At 38.8% G+C, this 20,890-nt stretch overlaps 1 protein-coding gene across 2 annotated transcripts in view; it reads left to right on the top strand.

Moving 5' to 3' along the window:
* Positions 1-13,723, top strand: part of DYNC2H1 (dynein cytoplasmic 2 heavy chain 1) — a 398,003-nt gene extending 384,280 nt beyond the window's left edge. For both annotated transcript variants that reach the window (XM_061440087.1, XM_061440086.1), the window contains one exon: positions 13,468-13,723. In XM_061440087.1, coding sequence (XP_061296071.1) covers positions 13,468-13,626 — 159 coding nt within the window. In that variant the 3' untranslated portion in view covers positions 13,627-13,723. The remainder of the gene's footprint in view (positions 1-13,467) is intronic.
* Positions 13,724-20,890: the final 7,167 nt, after the last annotated feature.

Here is a 20,890-nt window from a genome sequence, read left to right as displayed (position 1 = left end):
TCACATAGCTTAAATGAGGAAATATGTAGTCACATAACTTAAATGTGTTTCGTATATCTAAGCATGCAGAAATCGAAAGCAGCACGATGTTAATACACATCTGGCTTTCATATCATACCTTGTCCTGATTGGCAAATGAAGAAAACTGTCTTGACAGAGACTTACTAAGTTAACTTTTCCCTTTTAAGGGGCTTCCCTTGTGGCTCAGCTCGTAAAGAAAGAATTCTTCTGTAATGCGGGAGACCTGGGTTCGATCCCTGGGTTGGGAAGATCCCCTGGAGAAACAAAGGGCTACCCACTCCAGTATTCTTGCCTGGAGAATTCAATGGACCGTGTAGTCATGGGTTCCAAAAGAGTCAGACACAACTGAGTGACTTTCACTTTCCCTTTTAAAACCTTCAATTTTTTAACAATGGAACTTGAGGGATATTTGTCTTTAAAGTAGGACATATTTGTAGATGAAGTGTGTAACTTTTACTTAACAGTAGAATTTTTAAATGTAAGTATGAATACATGTAAGCTTAAAATTTTGATTGTATATATATTCACCAACAAAACAATTTCTTATACTGTTTACTATAAGAAAAATAATTTTATAGTTGGGAAATATTTCATTGAATTTTCTAATTATTATAATTTCTTTTGTAAAGTAAAAAAAATAAAAAAATAAGAATATGTATTTTAAAATAGAAACTAATAAAACCATAGCAGTTACTGCTCAGAGATATATAAGAGCATCCTCTGACCTAAAAGAACATACATTTCTGAGAAACTCTCCATTTCCCCCCGCCATATAAGCTTCATTTTCTCTTATGAAATGAGAGAAAGTGAAATTATTTTATTTCTATCAAGCTATTGATTCATGTAAGAAATTGGTATATCAATCAATTATGGATTATGCACATGAGGTGTATGAACCATATTGAAAGTTATGTATAAAAGTTAAGGTTAAGATAACATATAAAGTTGTATATGATGCCAATTTTTTAATTATGTAAAGTGTTAATTCTTTGGCAAACAAAATTAAAAGCCATATGGTGACCTTGATGAAGAGGAAAGGTAGGACATGTATAAACTGGTTCCCTTATGGGGCTGCTGCTGCTGCTGCTAAGTCACTTCAGTCATGTCTGACTCTGTGCGACCCCATAGATGGCAGCCCACCAGGCTCCCCCATCCCTTGCCCAGTGTTCTCCAGGCAAGAACACTGGAGTGGGTTGCCATGTCCTCCTCCAATGCATGAAAGTGAAAAGTAAAAGTGAAGTCGCTCAGTTATGTCCAACTCTTTGCAACCCTATGGACTGCAGTCTACCAGGCTCCTCCATCCATGGGATTTTCCAGGCAAGAGTACTGGAGTGGGTTGCCATTGCCTTCTCCTCAGTTATAGAGAAATCCCAGCAATAAAATAGAGAGCATGGAGAAGACCTGAGTAGGCATAAATGCAGAAGACAATGACCTCAAGCAGTACCCACATAACTGACCATTATCTGAATGCAAATCAAAAATGCAGTGTTGTACTGGGCTGTATAAAAAGCAACATAACCTTGTAAGACTTGGAATTTATCCTTCTACAACACTGTGGTCTGAGTATCATTTCTATACCATTTTATTTACCATACTTTAAAAAAAAGAACTGGGATGGAAAGCTAAAAATAATTTAATTCAAAAAATAGTTCATGTAAAGAGAGATAAAATGAATTGGCATAGTCAATAAAAGAGATTATTGAAAGATAAGATGAATTTATTATTTTTGTAAAAGGGATTTCCTCCAAGACTTTTGCACTGTTTCCTGACACATAATGGAAGGATTTAAGGTGCTTCCCCACCTCTTTTTTCCCCTCCTCCCTTAAGTGAGGCTCATTTTCCCATATAACCTTACTGTTTTGACTGCCTCTCCTGGATCAACTAAGAGGAGAGAGAATATGGGACATGTTGCTAAATGTTTCAGAACACAGAATTTTGGAGTCTAACAGACTAAATCCCATTCTCAGCTCTCAAACTTATGATCTGGGTGATTTGGGGCTAATTGCCTGGTCTCAATGAGCCTCATTTGAAAGTGGAGACTGGTGTTTCCTATAGAACCATGTTGAGCCCCTGTATCTGTGAAGTACTCACCAGGGTAAGTTACTAACTTACATGGTTACTTAGTACATGTGGTAAGTCTGACTTATCCTGAAGTGAACATTTTAAAATATTTTTATAATAATATGATAATTATTTCATATGGTACACTATAGTACACTGCTGCTGCTAAGTCGCTTCAGTCGTGTCCGACTCTGTGCAAACCCATAGACAGCAGCCCACCAGGCTCCCCCGTCCCTGGGATTCTCCAGGCAAGAACACTGGAGTGGGTTGCCATTTCCTTCTCCAATGCATGAAAGTGAAAAGTGAAAGTGAAGTCGCTCAGTTGTGTCTGACTCTTATCGACCCCATGGACTGCAGCCTACCAGGCTCCTCTGTCCATGGGATTTTCCAGGCAAGAGTACTGGAGTGGGGTGCCATTGCCTTCTCCACTAAGTGCTTTCAATCATCGTTCAATACTTAAGTTCCTGTTATATACCATGTTCTGAAGAGTAGGGTAACAAAATAAATTTCTTCCTTCAAAGAATCTTCTGTTGAGTAGAGACAAAGGGGAAGAGAAACTATTCAGTTCAAAGTTACAGAAGTACATTTATGGAGGATTACATAAAATGTTTTGGCAGATGAAGGAGACCTCAGCTCTATCATGTGTAAGCAGAAGAGGGAAAGTCTGATGATCTCACAGGGAAAGGAAGAATCTTCCCCAAACTGTATTCACAATAGAAGTATGAAAAGTTCAAGGACAAATTCAAAAATGCATTCTCTATAGAAGGGGACGTAGTTTTGAATGCATGGAGATATGAAAAGAATTTAGGTTGTTCTGGGAAGTGCAAGTATAGTACATCTGGAATGTACTGGAATGGTTCACATCGAAGAATGATAGGGGATGTAGTCAGAAAAAAAAGCTGAGCCCAAGTATGACAAGCCTTGGAGCCATGCCAAGGAGTTGAGCCTGCCTTATGATCAATAGAAAGTCATTAAGAATGCAGAACAGGTGTGTGGTAAGATCAGATTTTTAGTTTTAGAAAATTGGTGTAGCACTGAGAGAACTGAAGATTGACATAGAGTGAAATACAATCACATATGTTTTCACAGTAATCCTCTGAGTTTGGTAGAGCAGTTTTTCTCTATGTTTTATTGAGGAAGAAACTGCAAATCTGGTAAACTAAGTGATTTGTTATAGGTCCCCCAATAGTAGCATTAGTGTTTGAATAATAGCAATGAATATTTATCTGTATTGATTATGTGTCAAACACTGTACAGGATGTTTAGAACATAAGATAGACCTTCCAAAAATATTTGAAATAGGAAATACTGAAATAGGAAAATATTGTTATAAAAACATTTTAAAACATTAAAAATGTGATCATCTCCTTTGTAAACTCAGAAAACCTAAGTTTAAAAGACTGTGTAGCTTGATCAAGGTAGGCAAGTAAATTTCAAATTCAGGTTATTTCTCTTAAATCTTGGGCCTGATACTGAGTCAACCTATAGTATAAACTAGTGTTTAGGAAACTGCAGTCCACAGGCCAAATCCAGTGCACTGCTTATTTTTGTGCAGCCCACAGTAATGTGATCATGAATGACTTGTATCTTTTTAAATAGATGCAAAACTCAGAAGGATAGTATTTTATGACATGTAAGTTAACTGAAATGAATTAAGTGAATTTTGGTGTCCATGAAGAAAATTTTGTGTGGAAAACAGCTCTGCTCATTTATGTAGATGCTTCCAGACTGCTGTAGTGGAGTTAAAGATATAGTTACCTCCAAGACATATAGCCCATAAATCCTGAAATTATTTACTATCTGGCGTCTTACAGAAAAGTTTGCTGACTCTGTATAAACTGTCAAACTCTCCAACTTCTGCTTGAGTTAAGTATTATTTTGTTCAAGAAATTATTTTTTATGCCAGCTATCTCTGTCTTTAATAAGCTTTTCAGAATTTGGTGGGGATCATCATATTTTAATGCATTTTTACCAAGAGGGTAGGAACCAATATAAAATCGAAGGAAGCATCAACATCAACTCACATAAACAAGTAAACGAGCTCTTTTCCCACTTGCTCTTACAGCTACTTTATTGCAGAAAGTGCAGAATCATGTAGTAAGCTTAAATAAAATCCGGAAGTTCAGAACTTTGGTAGCTAATTCCTTTTGGGCCTGAATAAGGTTATTCCACAAACTATTTGCATCATACTATCTGATACCTAAGGAGAAAGACGGAGAAGGCAATGGCACCCCACTCCAGTACTCTTGCCTGGAAAGGAGCCTGGTAGGCTGCAGTCCATGGGGTTGCTAAGAGAACACAACTAAGTGTGTTACACTTACACACTTTCACTTTTCACTTTCATGCATTGGAGAAGGAAATGGCAACCCACTCCAGTGTTCTTGCCTGGAGAATCCCAGGGACAGAGGAGCCTGGTAGGAGGCCGTCTGTGGGGTCGCACAGAGTCGGACACGATTGAAGCGGCTTAGCAGCAGCAGCAGCAGCAGCAACAAGGAGAAAGAAGGGCATCCCCAGTGGCTCAAAAGTAAAGAATCTGCCTGCAGTGCAGGTTCCACAAGAGATACAGGTTGATCCCTGGTTTGGGAAGATCTCCTGGAGGAAGGCATGGCAACTCTTTCCAGTACTCTTGCCTGGAGCATCCCATGGACGGAGGAGCCCGGCGGACTGCGGTCTCTGGAGTCGCACAGAGTTGGACAGCGCTGAGCGTGCGTGCACATGTGCATCTGACATCTGAAAGTCCTGAACAACTCTATTTCAGTGGAAAGAGGCCCAGTCATTTGCATAGCCAGTCATTTGCACAGCATTGCTGTGAGGTGCATGGTGTTTACATCATAAAAGAGCATTTTAGGTTGTGAAAGACCGAAGAACTTACATGGTAATACTTAACAAAGGATCAGTTCAGTTCAGTTCAGTTCAGTTGTTTAGTCATGTCCGACTCTTTGCACCGCCATGAATTGCAGCACGCCAGGCCTCCCTGTCCATCACCAACTCCCAGAGTTCACTCAAACTCACGTCCATTGAGTCGGTGATGCCATCCAGCCATCTCATCCTTTGTCGTCCCCTTCTCCTCCTGCCCCCAATCCCTCCCAGCATCAGGGTCTTGCCCAATGAGTCAACTCTTCGCATGAGGCAGCCAGAGTACTGGAGTTTCAGCTTTAGCATCATTCCTTCCAAAGAACACCTAGGACCGATCTCCTTTAGAATGGGCTGATTGGATCTCCTTGCTGCCTCTTGAGAAACCTATATGCAGGTCAGGAAGCAACAGTTAGAATTGGACATGAAACAACAGACTGGTTCCAAATAGGAAAAGGAGTACGTCAAGGCTGTATATTGTCACCCTGCTTATTTAGCTTATATGCAGAGTACATCATGAGAAACGCTGTGCTGGAAGAAGCACAAGCGGGAATCAAGATTGCTGGGAGAAATATCAATAACCGCAGATATGCAGATGACACCACCCTTATAACAAAGGATATGAACAGCTAATTCTTAAGACTTTTATTGAGGAAAGTAGGAGGTTTACTATTGCTTCTGTTATATGTAATGTACTTTGTCAGCTAACAAAATTCTAAGTAGGAATGTCCAAAAGAATTAAAAGGTAGTGAAACGCTGGTGCTGTTTTCCTAGTGTTTCTGTTTACCATTATTGATGTTCAGCAAGTAATATACCCTACACTCACATGATTCAGTTAAGCGTTCATTCATTCATTCATTCATGATGCAGATTCTTAAGGTTCTTCCAGTTCCAGCTCAGTACTGGGGGTTAAATTAACATAGGTCCAAATTAAGATTCCCCTAAGGGATTTTACCCAAAAAAGCATTCACTTTCTCCAAAGTGTTCTACACTGCATTTTTCCATAATGGTTCTCAGAAAACTTGTTCAGTATACAAATTTAAATTTAGAAATTCATGGTGTTTTTGAGAATGTTAAAAACTGAGAATTCCCAAAAGTTTCCTAACAAACAACCCTTTTCCTGCACCTGCACCCCACCTCAATCAGGATCTAGTGTTCCACATAACAGTTAGGTAGGTCAGTCTTTATAATGCCCTGTTCTTAAATTCCATAGGAAGTCAGTTTGCCTTTCATCTATTTTTCCAGTGAAAAGCATTACTTAGGGTCTGTCAGCCCCACAGTAACATAGAAATTCTGGACCAGCCTGAACCCCACAGGCCTATACCTTCCAAGAGGTGTCACAGTTGCCAGTTCAACTTTAGAAACCATTTCATTCCCAGGGAAATTATGACTATAAAATGATTACACATACCCCTCACAGTATAAAATGATATATGCTGAAAACTCTGCCTTTTATATACTCTGATTTAAAAATATTAAAAAGTACTATTTTTTCTATGTGACTTTTTTTTCTTAAGGACTTACTCTGAAAGCAGTGTTGTTAGCATTGTATTATTGAAAAACAGTGAAGTAGTTCTCTACCAAAGTACATTTTAAAGAGTAGCTAGACATTCTTGACAGAACAGAGTCTTTCAAAATATTTATTGTTGGCAGGTTGTTTAATTTCCTGTTCTGAAATAGTTATTTTTTTCAGGGTTGCATTACTCATAATGCCATTTTTATGTACATTAAACTTCTGATTTCCTCACATCTTCTTTTCTAAAGCGAATAGCTGTTCATTGACTTGGTTCATAATAGAAGTTGGTTGGACCTTATGCACAAATAAGTTGGACCTTATGCATAAAGCTATTTCTCATCATGTGAAGTTTGCCCTCACATGTTTTATTAGAGTGAAATTTGAATTGATATTGGCAAAATAGTTATCATGATTCACCTGGGGTTAATTTGGGTGTTTTTTTGTTTGTTCTCTGGTGTTATTTTATTTTGTTATTTTCTTTGGTTTGTTGGCTAAGTGATACCTAGTATCACCATTTGACTTTGTAAATAGCTTCTTTTACTTATTAGCATGTTGCCTTCTATTTGCGGTATGTATATACTTTTAAGTCACTTTCCCTAGGGCCTAGGCATGAGTGTGAGTAATCACAATATATAGGTTTTTATATGTTTAATTTTAATAATTTCAAACTAAGTTGTTTATGTAATATGAAATATTTGAAGTCCTTCTAATGTATCTCTTTTTTTGCATTGAGCTCTTAGTATATTTATTAATAATTAATAAAATTTTAGTTTCATCCAAATATTTCTGCCCAGTAGGGTCTTATGCTTTTTCTATTAAGATAAACATATTAAAGAGGGAGTTGTGCCATAAGAATTTAATTCAGTTAACAATATTTATGAAACTTCTGTCTGCATAAGATATGCTGAGTGAAAATGACAAAGCACTTAGCTCTATTACTTTGGTCATTTATTTATTGGTTACCTAAGAGCAAGTCCATTTAACTTTTTTACAGGAGGTTTTAACATTTACCATGTACAAGATTTTGAACAGTTAAATGTTAAGAAGCAACTATGGTACTTTGCTTTTAAAATACTGTGGGTTTTTGCTGGGGAGATTTGTACCCTCACTTAAACATAAAGCCTACAACCAAAAGCAGGTTTGGAAGGATTTGGAAATATATACAAACACTAGTAAATTGATACTGAATATTCAAAGAATCAACTTTGCATTATTCTTAGATTATTGATTTAAAGAGAAAATTGCTTGGTGTTAAAATGAAGAGATATAAAGAAATCTTCTGAATAGAAAGTGATAGCATTATAAAACATTTCAGTGTGATGTTTTATTTTCATTTTTGACCATAGAAGTTAGATGAAACAAAGCAAATATCAGGTGGCAGAGAAAGATAATTGAAGACCTTTCCTGGGATTATAAATAGACATTCAAAGATTCACATCATTTCAGTTCAACAAATATGTAATGTTTGTCTGCTCTTTGCTGAAGAATTTAAAGGCAATACCTAAAGAAAGCTTGCACTAGGTACTAACTTTAGGAACGGCTGAGGTGTTATGAAAATTACAGGAATTTCTGAATCCTAAAGCTTTGCCATTTAAGCAGAATTGGAAAAGAGGGAAGAGATTAGGCAGTGACTAAAAATGGTTGAAAATTCTCTTTACACCAAGTTCCATATTTTTTCTGAGGCCCCACTCAGGATTCATTCTCTCCATTAATCCTTGTTAGGTTAATATATCCCAGAGTAGTAGTTTACTTTGATTTTGTAAAGTACTAATTTTCCCAGAAATTGCATTCTAAATATTTGATGTGTATGCTGTTTCCTAAACTAAATTATGGAGAAGGCAATGGCACCCCACTCCAGTACTCTTGCCTGGAAAATCCCATGGACGGAGGAGCCTAGTAGGCTGCAGTCCATGGGGTCGCTAAGAGTCGGACATGACTGAACGACTTCACTTTCACTTTTCACTTTCATGCATTGGAGAAGGAAATGGCAACCCACTCCAGTGTTCTTGCCTGGAGAATCCCAGAGACAGGGGAGCCTGGTGGGCTGCCGTCTATGGGGTCTCACAGAGTCGGACACGACTGAAGTGACTTAGCAGCAGCAAACTAAATTATAAGTTTCAAAGATGATTATTCTTTTCCCTATTTGAATATATATTGAAATTCTTAACCTTTATAATTCCAGGGACAATGTTAGCACATAAATGCTGGTAAATGAGTGGATGAGTAACTGACAGAATCATCAATACAAACATAGAGAAAAAAATTAGAAAGATTCAAGGCAGATGGTTTTTTTTATCTATTTAGATAATGATTCTTCAAAAAGAATACATTTTCTCATGTACATTTCTTATGTTATTGTTTAGAAATGAATGAGTTTTAAAGAGACTTAACTGAATTGTATCAAGGACTTAGAAAAGTTAGAACATTATTTTCATGTTTGTTTGAGTAATAGAGATGAGGCTTGAAAAAGATAATCAAAATTCTATATGATCAGATCAGATCAGATCAGTCACTCAGTTGTGTCCGACTCTTTGCGACCCCATGAATCGCAGCACGCCAGGCCTCCCTGTCCATCACCAACTCCCGGAGTTCACTGAGACTCATGTCCATTGAGTCAGTGATGCCATCCAGCCATCTCATCCTCTGTCGTCCCCTTCTCCTCCTGCCCCCAATCCCTCCCAGCATCAGAGTCTTTTCCAATGAGTCAACTCTTTGCATAAGGTGGCCAAAGTACTGGAGTTTCAGCTTTAGCATCATTCCTTCCAAAGAAATCCCACGGCTGATCTCCTTCAGAATGGACTGGTTGGAACTCCTTGCAGTCCAAGGGACTCTCAAGAGTCTTCTCCAACACCACAGTTCAAAAGCATCAATTCTTTGGCGCTCAGCCTTCTTCACAGTCCAACTCTCACATCCATATATGACCACTGGAAAAACCATAGCCTTGACTAGACGAACCTTTGTTGGCAAAGTAATCTATGATACCACTCTTAAAAACAGAATGTTTTAAATTTTTTCATGAAGCAAAAATATTTTTATTTCTCTCTATCCTAGCACCATCCATGACATGTAGTAGATGGTAAAAAGCTGGGACTTTTCTTAAACTGATTTTACAGTTAGTAAGAATTAAAGACAATGTATGCATATGTAGTCCTAAGATTTGAAGGTATGTGGATAAATAATACTTTCCACTCCTAAATATATCATTGGATTCAGGTGTTGTTTATGTCCCTTTGATGATAGGGAAACTGATAGTCAGAGAATAATCTACACTGTAGGGTCAGGAGCACCTAGACAAGCAGGTATTCAAATGCCATTTTTTTTTTTTTTCAACTGTACTACCTATGACAACTTTGCCACTTGCTTAACCAAGTTATGAAAATTTTTCCATAAGTTTCTAATTTATCATTTGTAAAATTTTAGAATGAGTCCAACTTTGTCTTATGTTTCATTCTAACTCTAAACATAATCCATACTTTAAATAAAATTATATATTCAATAAATAACATTAATCCTAAATTTGAACTGGAATTATTAGGAACTTCTGATGATTTTCTTTAAAAAATACGTGTTTCTGAGCTTCAATCACTAAAACGTCCTAGAAGGAAAATGATAGATCATTTCTAGCACCCAGACTGTGGTCCCTAGAACCATCCCACGTGGCTCGGTAGTGAAGAATCACCTACTATGCAGGAGATGCAGGTGTGATCCCTGGGTTTGGAGGATCCCCTGGAGGAGGAAATGGCAACCCACTCCAGTATTCCTGCCTGGAAAAAAATCTTACGGACAGAGGAGCCTGGCGGGCTATAGTCTATGGTGTCACAAAGAGTTGGACAGGACTCAGCAAATGAGCATGCATGCAGGCACCATTTTTTCATTAAAGGATCTGAGGATCTTCAGAGTAATGACTGTCCTTTATTTCTGAGACAGCAGATAAACAAGATGAACTTACAGCGTCTTGAGACACTAGAAGGAAAAAAAGCTTTTGAAGATGACTAGGGACATAAGACGGAGAAGGCAATGGCAACCCGCTCCAGTACTCTTGACTGGAAAATCCCATGGATGGAGGGGCCTGGTGGGCTGCAGTCCATGGGGTCGCTAGGAGTTGGACACGACTGAGTGACTTCACTTTCACGCATTGGAGAAGGAAATGGCAACCCACTCCAGTGTCCTGCCTGGAGTATCCCAGGGACAGGGGAGCTTGGTGGGCTGCTGTCTATGGAGTCGCACAGAGTCGGACACGACTGAAGAGACTTAGCAGCAGCAGCAGCAGGGACATAAGAGAGTCAGTTAGGTCATGCAGTCGTGCCCGACTCTTTGCAACCCCGTGGACAGCACGCCAGGCTTCCCTGTCCATCACCATCTCCCGGAACTTGCTCAAACTCATGTCCGTCGAGTCAGTGATGCCATCCAACCATCTCATCCTCTGTAATCCCCTTCTCCTCCTGCCTTCAGTCTTTGCCAGCATCAGGGTCTTTTCCAGTGAGTCAGTTCTTCACATCAGATGGCCAAAGTATTGTAGCTTCAGCTTCATCAATCAGTCCTTCCAATAAATATTCAGGACTTATTTCCTTTAGAATTGACTGGTTTGATCTACTTGCAGTCCAAGGGACTCTCAAGAGTCTTATCCAACACCACAGTTCAAGTGCAGCAATTCTTTGACTAGACAGACCTTTGTTGGCAAAGTAATGTCTCTGTTTTTTAATATGCTGTCTAGGTTGGTCATAGCTTTTCTTCCAAGGAGCTAGTGTCTTTTAATTTCATGGCTGCAGTCACCATCTGCAGTGATCTTGCAGCCCAAGAAAATAAAGTCTCTCACTGTTTCCATCGTTTCCCCATCTATTTGCCATGAAGTGATGGGACTGGATGATGTGATCTTCTTTTTTTCTGAATGTTTAGTTTTAAGCCAGCATTTTCACTGTCTTTCACTTTCATCAAGAGGCTCTTTAGTTCTTCTTTGCTTTCTGTCATAAGGGTGGTGTCATCCTCATATCTGAGGTTATCGATATTTCTCCTGGCAATCTTGATTCCAGCTTGTGCTTCATCCAGCCCGGCATTTTGCATGATGTTCTCTGCATATAAGTTAAATAAGCAGGGTGACAATATACAGCCTTGACGTACTCCTTTTCCTATTTGGAACTAGTCTGTTGTTCCATGTCCAGTTCTAACTGTTGCTTCTTGACCTGCATACAGATTTCTCAGGAGGCAGGTAAGGTGGTCTGGTATCCCCATCTCTTTCAGAATTTTCCACAGTTTATTGTGGTCCACATAGTCAAAGGCTTTGGTGTAGTCAATAAAGCAGAAGTAGATGTTTTTCTGGAACTCTCTTACTTTTTCTGTGATCCAATGGATGTATGCAGTTTGATCTCTGCTTCCTCTGCCTTTTCTAAATCCACCTTGACCATCTGGACATTCTCGGTTTATATACTGTTGAAGCCTCACTTGGAGAATTTTGAGCGTTACTTTGCTAGCGTGTGAGATGAGTCAGTTGTACAGGAGTTTGAACATCCTTTGGCATTACCTTTCTTTGGGATTGGAATGAAAACTGATGTTCCCAGTCCTTTGGCCACCACTGTGTTTTCCAAATTTCCTGGCATGTTGAATGCAGCACTTTCACAGCATCATCTTTAGAATTTGAAATAGCTCAAGTGGAATTCCATTACCTCCACTAGCTTTGTTTGTAGTGATGCTTCCTAAGGCCCTAGGGATGCTTCCTAAGATTAGATACATGTAGAAACAAAACCCTCAGGGGCCAAATTAATGAGTTCCCATTGCACAAAAATTGACAATTTGAACACCAATAAAATCATGGTTACATTACATTGAAACACATTGAATATGTTTAAATCTACAAGTTCATAATGATACTTCAAAAATAGGTAGTCACTGATCACCTTTTCAGTATAACAGGAAAAAAATTCATTTTTCTAAAAGCACATAAAGGGAAATTAGATAGCATTTATCTAGCCTTTCCTCCCTCCATGGTAATCATATGATTGATAAGTGGAATTTCTTCTTTATAGATATGTTTCTATTTGGAAATGAAGAAGAAATAATGTAATTAGATCATCATTTTGTAATCTTAAATATAAATAAGATTTATATCATCATCAATGGTACCTAATATCTATGGGAATTTGCTTTATGTTTCAGGGAACTCAAACAGGGGCTCTGTATCAACCTAGGGGGGTTGGATGGGGAGGAAGATGTAAGAAAGGTTGAAGAGAGGGGGAACATATGTATACCTATGGCTAATTCATGTTGAGGTTTGATAGAAAACAACAAAATTCTGTAAAGCAGTTAACCTTCAATAAAAAACGAGAGGCAGCCACACTCTATTTGTTCTTGAATGAAGCACACACTGTTACCTATGCAGTGTTTTCACCAAAAACGTAATCTGAGTCTGAACTCACCTCCAGATCCCTTTACAAGAGTAAAGAGAACAAAAGGACAAGATACCTCGGGGATGTAGCCAACAAAAGTTAGAATGTGGGAAACTCTTTGGTATAGTACTTTAGCAAACAAATTGCAAAGAATAAAGGAGGGAAAACTTGTAAATTCAAGAGATGTAAGAGACATAGCAGACCACAGAATGAAGGCTCTGTTTGAACCGCTGTTCTTAGAAAAAGTCTTTTTAAAAGTATGGGTTAATGAGATAATGGATATAAGGTGATATTAAGGAATTATTGTTCATATTTTTATGTGATAATATTATTGTGATTATATTTTATTCATAGACATTTTAATATTTAAGGTGAATTTTTTGTGTAGGATTTGGTTCAAAATACTGTAATATTTGTTGCTGGGGGAAGGTTGTAAATGAAATACAATGAGTTGATAACTGTTGCAGCTGAATGATGGGGTTTATTATGCTAATCTTTATTTTAAACATTTTATAATAAAATGTTAAATAAATCGTATTATTTGGGAGGGTTTTATGTTTATATCTTTGGTTATCTACTAATCTGCTTCAACAGTATACTGCTGTATTTTAAAACAAAATTAATTCTTTTAAACAGGCTGCGTATGGTCCGTACTCCCCTGACGAGTGCATATCTTTGCCTGTTTACACAAGTGCTGAGAGGGATCGTGTGGTGATCAATGTCAGCATTCCATGTGGAGGCAACCAAGACCAGTGGATTCAGTGTGGAGCAGCTCTATTTCTCAAAAACCAGTAGAACCTAATGTCAGTAAAAGCTGTCTTAGCAAGAAGAAACATTTATTAATTAAGCTTTGAATAAAATATGTAATGAGTCATGGCCCACAATATTAGCATATAGTTGTCCTGTGTCGTTTATCTCGAGTTTTTACTTTAATGGATAATGATAGCACCTTGTACCTTTTAAAGTAATAACTTAAGTCAACGTTAGAATAGAGTATTCCTTATATAACACAATAAGTCCCCTACATACAGTCAGGTTCCATTCTGAGAGTGCATTTGTAAGTCCAGTTGGTTCATAAGTCCAACAGAGTTTGCCCAGGCTACCCACTCCAGTATTCTTGGGCTTCCCAGGTGGCTCAGATGGTAAAAGAATCCGCCTGCAACGTGGCAGACGTGGGTTTGATTCCTGGGTTGGGAAGATCCCCTGGAGGAGAGCATGGCGATCCTCGCCAGTATTCTTGCCTGGAGAATCCCATGGACAGAGCCTGGCGGCCATGGTGTCAAAAAGAGTCAGACACGACTGAGCGACTCAGCCCAGAGCACAGGTCCCCAACTAACACAGTCTGCTATGTAGTACTGTACTGTAATAGGTTTATAATACTTTCACACAAATAATACATAAAAACAAAACAGAGAAGACATTTTTAATATACTGTAGTACCTTGAGAAGCACAGTAGTCCATCATGATGGCTGGCATATAGGGCTGGCATCAAGTGAACCAGCAAGCTATGTTACAGGTGAGGAAGAGGAGGTGGGAGACGGTAGAGCTGAAGGATCATCAGCAAGAGGAGACGGAGGGCAAACTGCAACTTCACTCACGCCTGACGTTGATGCAACACATGTTTGCTTTTTTAAAAGTTTGCAACTTGAAGGTTCACATGTAGAAGACTTACTGTATTAAGCATTTCTGTGAGGCACTTTACTTTCAGTGGCTCAAAAATTTAATGTTTTAATAAGAGTTTTTAAATATTTAGGAAATCTAATATTTTGGCTATAATTTTTGTATCATTATTTAATGACATATAAGATATTAATGTTTCAGTCTTTCATGGTTTTACATATATATATATATGCATATATGTACATATATTATGTAAAATGTCTTTTTAAACATTGAAGGATGCATTATAGTTAAATAACCCAGCATCTCAAAGTAATGGAAAAGAATGAGGAATAATTGCACAGAATCCAGGATAAGAATTTTACAAATAGAATAATTAAATGATGAAAAGTTGTAGTTTCTCCTGTATGTGGCTTTCCATTGTGTTTCTGTGGAACAGTAAAATTCTACAATGGCTGAAAGTTTTAAATAAACGGCAAGGGAGAAGCAGGAAGGAGTATACAGGGAAGGCTTTGTGGGCTGTGTCTGGAAATGTCACACACAGCTTATGTTTATGTTGTGTTACAGAGAACTGAATCGCGTGGCTGCACCTGCTTTCTAGGGCGTGGGAAATGCGGTCTAGCTGGGAGCTCAGAAGGGAAGCAGGGAGGGGCTCGCTAGCTGTCCTTGCCCCCTCCCATCCAGCAGAGAAAGCTCACTCCTAAAATGCCTTCAAGACAAGGCATAAGAGGACTGAAAAAACATTAAAGAAGCATAAGGCCTTTAATTGATCTTCTCATTCCAAACCTTGTGCTTGTGAATTGTAACACTTTGAGCAATAAGATAACATGATCCAGACACTGGCCAGATCCCAGGAATACAAAGATGGATACACTGTCCGTGCTTTTGAGAGATTTAAGACCTAATAAGATAGTGAGAGGTAAAAACAATGTCTCTGTAAATTCTTTTAATGATAGTCATATTACTGCTGCTAAGTCTCTTCAGTCGTGTCCCACTCTGTGCGACCGTATGGACAGCAGCCCACCAGGCTCCTCTGTCCATGGGATTCTCCAGGCAAGAATACTGGAGTGGGTTGCCATTTCCTTCTCCAGTCATATTTTGTATTTAATATATAATACATAAAAAGAAAATATAGAAAAAAATTATAGTACAATGAAATCTATTATGTGACATACCAGCAAAGGGTTATAGGATTTCAGAGGATGGAGTGACTAATTCTACTATGTATGTTGTTTAATCAAAGCTTATCAAGACTGGGCTAATTAATTAGCTCCTTTCTTTCTGGAAAACTAACTTTGAAAATTTAAGTTACAAAGGATAGAAAATACATTTATTGGTCTTCCAAAATGAACAAATAGCACGCTGTGGTGTTCGCTTTAGATTTTTTCAGAGGGATGGTGTGGGGAGGGAGGAGGGAGGAGGGTTCAGGATGGGGAACACATGTATGCCTGTGGCGGATTCATTTTGATATTTGGCAAAACTAATACAATTATATAAAGTTTAAAAATAAAAATTAAAAGAACAAAATAAAAAAAAAAGAATTTTTAAAATTTTAAACAATTTCTAAAGCAGTGAAACCCTTCATGTTCCTTTAACAGTCGCGTTTTCATCTTTCCCAGTTCAGAGGCATGGATTCGTTGTGTATGCAAGCCATTAGTATTATGACAAAATGTATGGCCAAAAACAGTACAGGAGAAGTTGTTGGTTTTTTTTTTTTTTTTTAATGAATGGGAACTCTGAAACGTCAGAAAAACAAAGTGAAATTCTCATCAGTAGAAGCAACAAACAATAGTTGTAGATTCCCAGGCCCAGAGATGGTGGAATGGCCCAATCAGGACAATGATTGTAAAAATAAAAACTTCAGTAAATCAGGAATAGAAGGGAACTTCTTTTCATGGATAGTGAATATCTATGGGGAAAAAAGAAAAAACCAGCAAAGGTCATTCTTAATGGGGAAATAGAAACATTCTCTTTAAGATAAGATACAGCTTACCATGTCAGTTCAAAATTCTTCAGAGATCCTGACCAGCACAGAATGACAAGAAAAATAAAAGTGGAATTGAAAAGTCAAAGCAAATAAGAAAAAACAAAAGCCATGCTTAGAAACAAGACAATAGCAGAAATGAAAATAAAGGCAGAATTAAAAGGGAAAAAGCAAGTAAGAGAAAAGTATGCTCGGGAAGAAGACAGCACCCCCTCCCTCCCATCAGTCCTCTGCTCATCTCTTAATTTTTGTAATTTTTAGCACCTGGACATACAAAAATAAAAGTTTAAGTGCAGAAACTGTGAGTTTAACAGTGTTAAGCGTTTCTCCAGAAATCTGTGAACGTTTTATTTTTCTGTTCTGAGGCTTTGTGCTGTAAGTCCTGAAAGACAGATGGAGACTGATGTAAGAAAACAGAAATGACAATCACTCCACGTGATTGAGACACGTGGAGAGTTTCTTTTTTTGTTGTTTTTTTGTTTGTTTGTTTGTTTTTTGAGAGAGTTTCTAACATTTGACTTCCGTTCACTCATTTCCATTTGCCAAAATAAAATGTGTATAAATTATTACTTGCCACCCATCTCCTCAGGAAAGTGTGAGTACAAAGGGATCTAACCAGTAAGCTCCCAAACATGCCCAGGACAAGACTGCAGAGGGCCCCGGGGACACACCAGAGACAGAAGGAAGCACGTTAGACTCGAAATCCGCCACCTTGACCTTGGTTTTGGCCTTCTTACACGTTAAGCATCTCGAGAGCAGGAAGTGTACTTTGCGTACATTGCCGGGTTTGTTCACACTGGAGCTCAATACATATTTACTAGATCAGTGACTGAAACCACTTCCAGACGACTTAATCATCAGGTATGTCTCAAGTTTAGATTGTTCGCAAAATCAAACTCATGCTCAAACAATGTGTATTTCCCATCATTAACGATAGTTAAGACTATCCAAAAGTCCTTCAGGAAATTTGAGCGAGAAGTTCTAAAAATATTTGAGCAAGGGTAGCCTCAATTTCCCTATATAACTATGAAGAAGATAACTTACTTGGATATGTAGTTTTAAAATCAAAATTCTTCAGAAATGATAAGACTTGTTGGAGAGACTGGTTGGAATTTTGTTTATGCTGTTTTAGTTTTGCTTCCTAGTCCTACCTTCCTAAATGCTTTTCGTTTATTGGGAACTTGAGATTTTCTAACGTTGCAGCTAGGAGGAGAATTAATATCATGAGTGAGGTGGGTTCTGTGGTTGGCACCAGAGAATCTGCTATAAGGAGTAGAGGTGTACCTGGCAGGGCCCAAAACCTCAAACCAGGTCACCTCTTAGTTTATCTGAAGCTCTTCCAAATGTTGATACTGCAAACCTCTCACACAAGACATATTCAAATAGTTAAGTCATTGGTAGAAGGACAAGAAAAACAAGCCTAAGCTAAGGGAAAAAAAGAGCCTGTTGAGATAGAGTAAACGTCTCTACTTATGTTGGTAATTTCCATACATGATGATCAGCATTTTTTTTTACCTGGAAAGGGAAAAACAAGTATAAGCCAAAGTACTGTGTTGGTCTTATTACTTCTGATTATTCTATGTCTAATTTGCCCTCCTCTCTCTTTTCCTGAAGGAAAACGGTTCCTGAAAACCATTTCAAAAGAGTTTGCTGCTAAGTCACTTCAGTCGTGTCCGACTCTGTGTGACCCCACAGACGGCAGCCCACCAGGCTCCCCCTTCCCTGGGATTCTCCAGGCAAGAACACATCAGTAGAAATTAAGAGAAAAGCAGAGACAGGAGGGTGGATGGATAGATAATCTTTGATTTCTCCTTGTTTTCAAAGGGGACTAGTTATTGGTTAGCAAAGTAAAGGTAGAGAAGAAAACATGAAGTTTGCATTTTATAGAAAGCTCACGTGGCAATGAAGATACCGACTTAAACCACACAGAAAGAATAATGGAATCACATCATAGCCTAAATATAGAATCTGAATGTTTATTAAAGTCAGTGACACCCATATGATTTGGTAGTTGCTTTATTTCCATTTGAAATATCAACCAGTTATTAAAATAGGAATTTGGCTGAACAGAGCTGGTTCTGCTGTAGTTGTTATATCCTTAACAATGCTGCATTTGCTAACTGGTTTATAATATCAATCACAACTCTTCCCATGTTAGAGACTGCTACTTATTCTCCTGAGGAGAAGCGGATGACAGAGGATGAGATGACTGGATAGCATCACTGACTCAATGGACATTAGTTTGGGTGGACTCTGTGAGTTGGTGATAGACAGGGAGGCCTGGTATGCTGCAGTTCATGGGGTCGCAAAGAGTCGGACACGACTGAGCGACTGAACTGAACTGATTGCCATAATTCAATGTTTATCCCAGGGTACTCAGATTGAAATCAATTCCAAATTTCTCTTAGATTCAAGTGTGATCATATGACTCACTTCTGCCCAAAAGATTGTGAGCACAGATATCACATTGCAACTTCTAAGAGCCTTTTGCATAGGACACGATCAATATGTCATTCTCTCACTTCATTTCTTCCTCTGTTCTGCCGGGCACAGGGCCACTCTCATCTTGAGACGTGTTTATGGCCACAACAGGCAGAGCAGCAACACGAAAGGACCCTGGTTCTCTTACTGGAGAGTAGATGCTGTCCCTGAGCCATTTCACTCTGCACTTCATTTACTTCATTTATCAAGAGAGATAAATGATGGAGTGTATAAAACCCTCGATGGAGTGTATAAAAGCCACTTGACGAGTGGCATGGACAAATAGAACAGGACTCAGATAGTCCCTCCAAAAACAAGGACTTGACTCTAACTCTCAAACTGAACTGAGAACCCTGAGTTGGAAGCACTTAAAGACCTGAGCTCTCTGACTGAGGCAGGACCCAGCTGGGTGGGCAACGGCTGTAAACAAACCTGTTTTTCCAGTGACACCAGGGGTACCTTTGGGACTGCACTCCTCATGTGAAAGTCAGACATTAACCTGCCTCCCTCCAAAGGCACTTGAACTTCTGGCCACTTTCTGGGTGGCCACAGGAGAACTGCTGCTGCTGCTGCTGCTAGGTCACTTCAGTTGTGTCCAACTCTGTGCGACCCCATAGATGGCAGCCCACCAGGCTCCCCCGTCCCTGGGATTCTCCAGGCAAGAACACTGGAGTGGGGTGCCTTTTCCTTCTCCAATGCATGAACGTGAAAAGTGAAAGGGAAGTCGCTCAGTTGTGTCTGACTTGTAGCGGCCCCATGGACCGCAGCCCACCAGGCTCCTCTGTCCTCGGGATTTTCCAGACGAGAGTACTGGAGTGGGGCTCCATTGCCTAGGAGAACTGCAAGTATATAGAAAAGCACTGCCTGTAGGTCATTTATCCCTCAGACAGTGGATCTTTATCTGATCCACAAGGTCTTTGTGGATCTTTCCAAAATGAGACTGCCTAGGGTTACTTAGTGGAGAATAACGGCTTCATTATTTATGTGCTCCTTGTGGACAGTTTTCCCTATATGGGGAGTCATCTAACTAAATGGTGGTTGCTGTTTCTGCTGCAGCTAAGTCGCTTTAGTCATGCCCGACTCTGTGCGACCCTGTAGACGGCAGCCCACCAGGCTCCCCCATCCCTGGGATTCTCCAGGCAAGAACACCTGAGTGGGTTGCCATTTCCTTCCCCAGTGCATGAAAGTGAAAAGTGAAAGTGAAGTCGCTCAGTCGTGTCCGACTCTTAGCGACCCCATGGACTGCAGCCTACCAGGCTCCTCTGTCCATGGGGTTTTCCAGGCAAGAGTACTGGAGTGTTGTGCCACTGCCTTCTCCAAATGGTGGTAGGAAATATGTTCTATCTTCAGCTGAAGTGATCAATGACATCCTTCTTGGCCCTGGAAGGCATTCAGGCCAGCCTCAACTCACCATCCATGGTGACTGTGATAAGCATCCTTGGACTAAATTGTGTTTGGTCTTTGTATGATAATTAAAAAAAGAAATGTTTATGACATAATGATAGTGGGAAAAGATATACCATGTTATATGATATAATTTAATGAGTTAAACATGTATATATGGCATATCTCTGAGAGGGAGGTATTTAAAATATTTAATTATATTTATCTCTGGGTAGAATGATAGGTAATTTTTGCTTTACACAGGGTATATTTTTACATTTTTCAAATGCTCTGAGACTGTATTGTTTTCATAATTAAAACACTAGGTTTTTAAAATGAAAGGAAATAAAAATATAAATGAAACAATGTGTGAACATTAGCTTTTCACATACTGAGATAATTCCTTTCAGAGTCTCTTTATTTGCAAGCTTTCTAGTCTATTTGTAGTACTGTTGCTGTAGAAATTATTTTATTTAACTTTTTATAACCTCAAGTATAGGTTCATTGGGATTTGTATATAACTGGCATGTGATTAATTATTTTAAATCAAAAACAGGGTATTTCTACCTTGCATATAGCTGCAATCAGAT

Source organism: Bos javanicus, chromosome 15, assembly GCF_032452875.1.
Source record: "Bos javanicus breed banteng chromosome 15, ARS-OSU_banteng_1.0, whole genome shotgun sequence".
NCBI lineage: Eukaryota > Metazoa > Chordata > Mammalia > Artiodactyla > Bovidae > Bos > Bos javanicus.
Note: the sequence above shows the minus strand (reverse complement) of the source record. Positions and strands in the feature narration are given on the sequence as shown.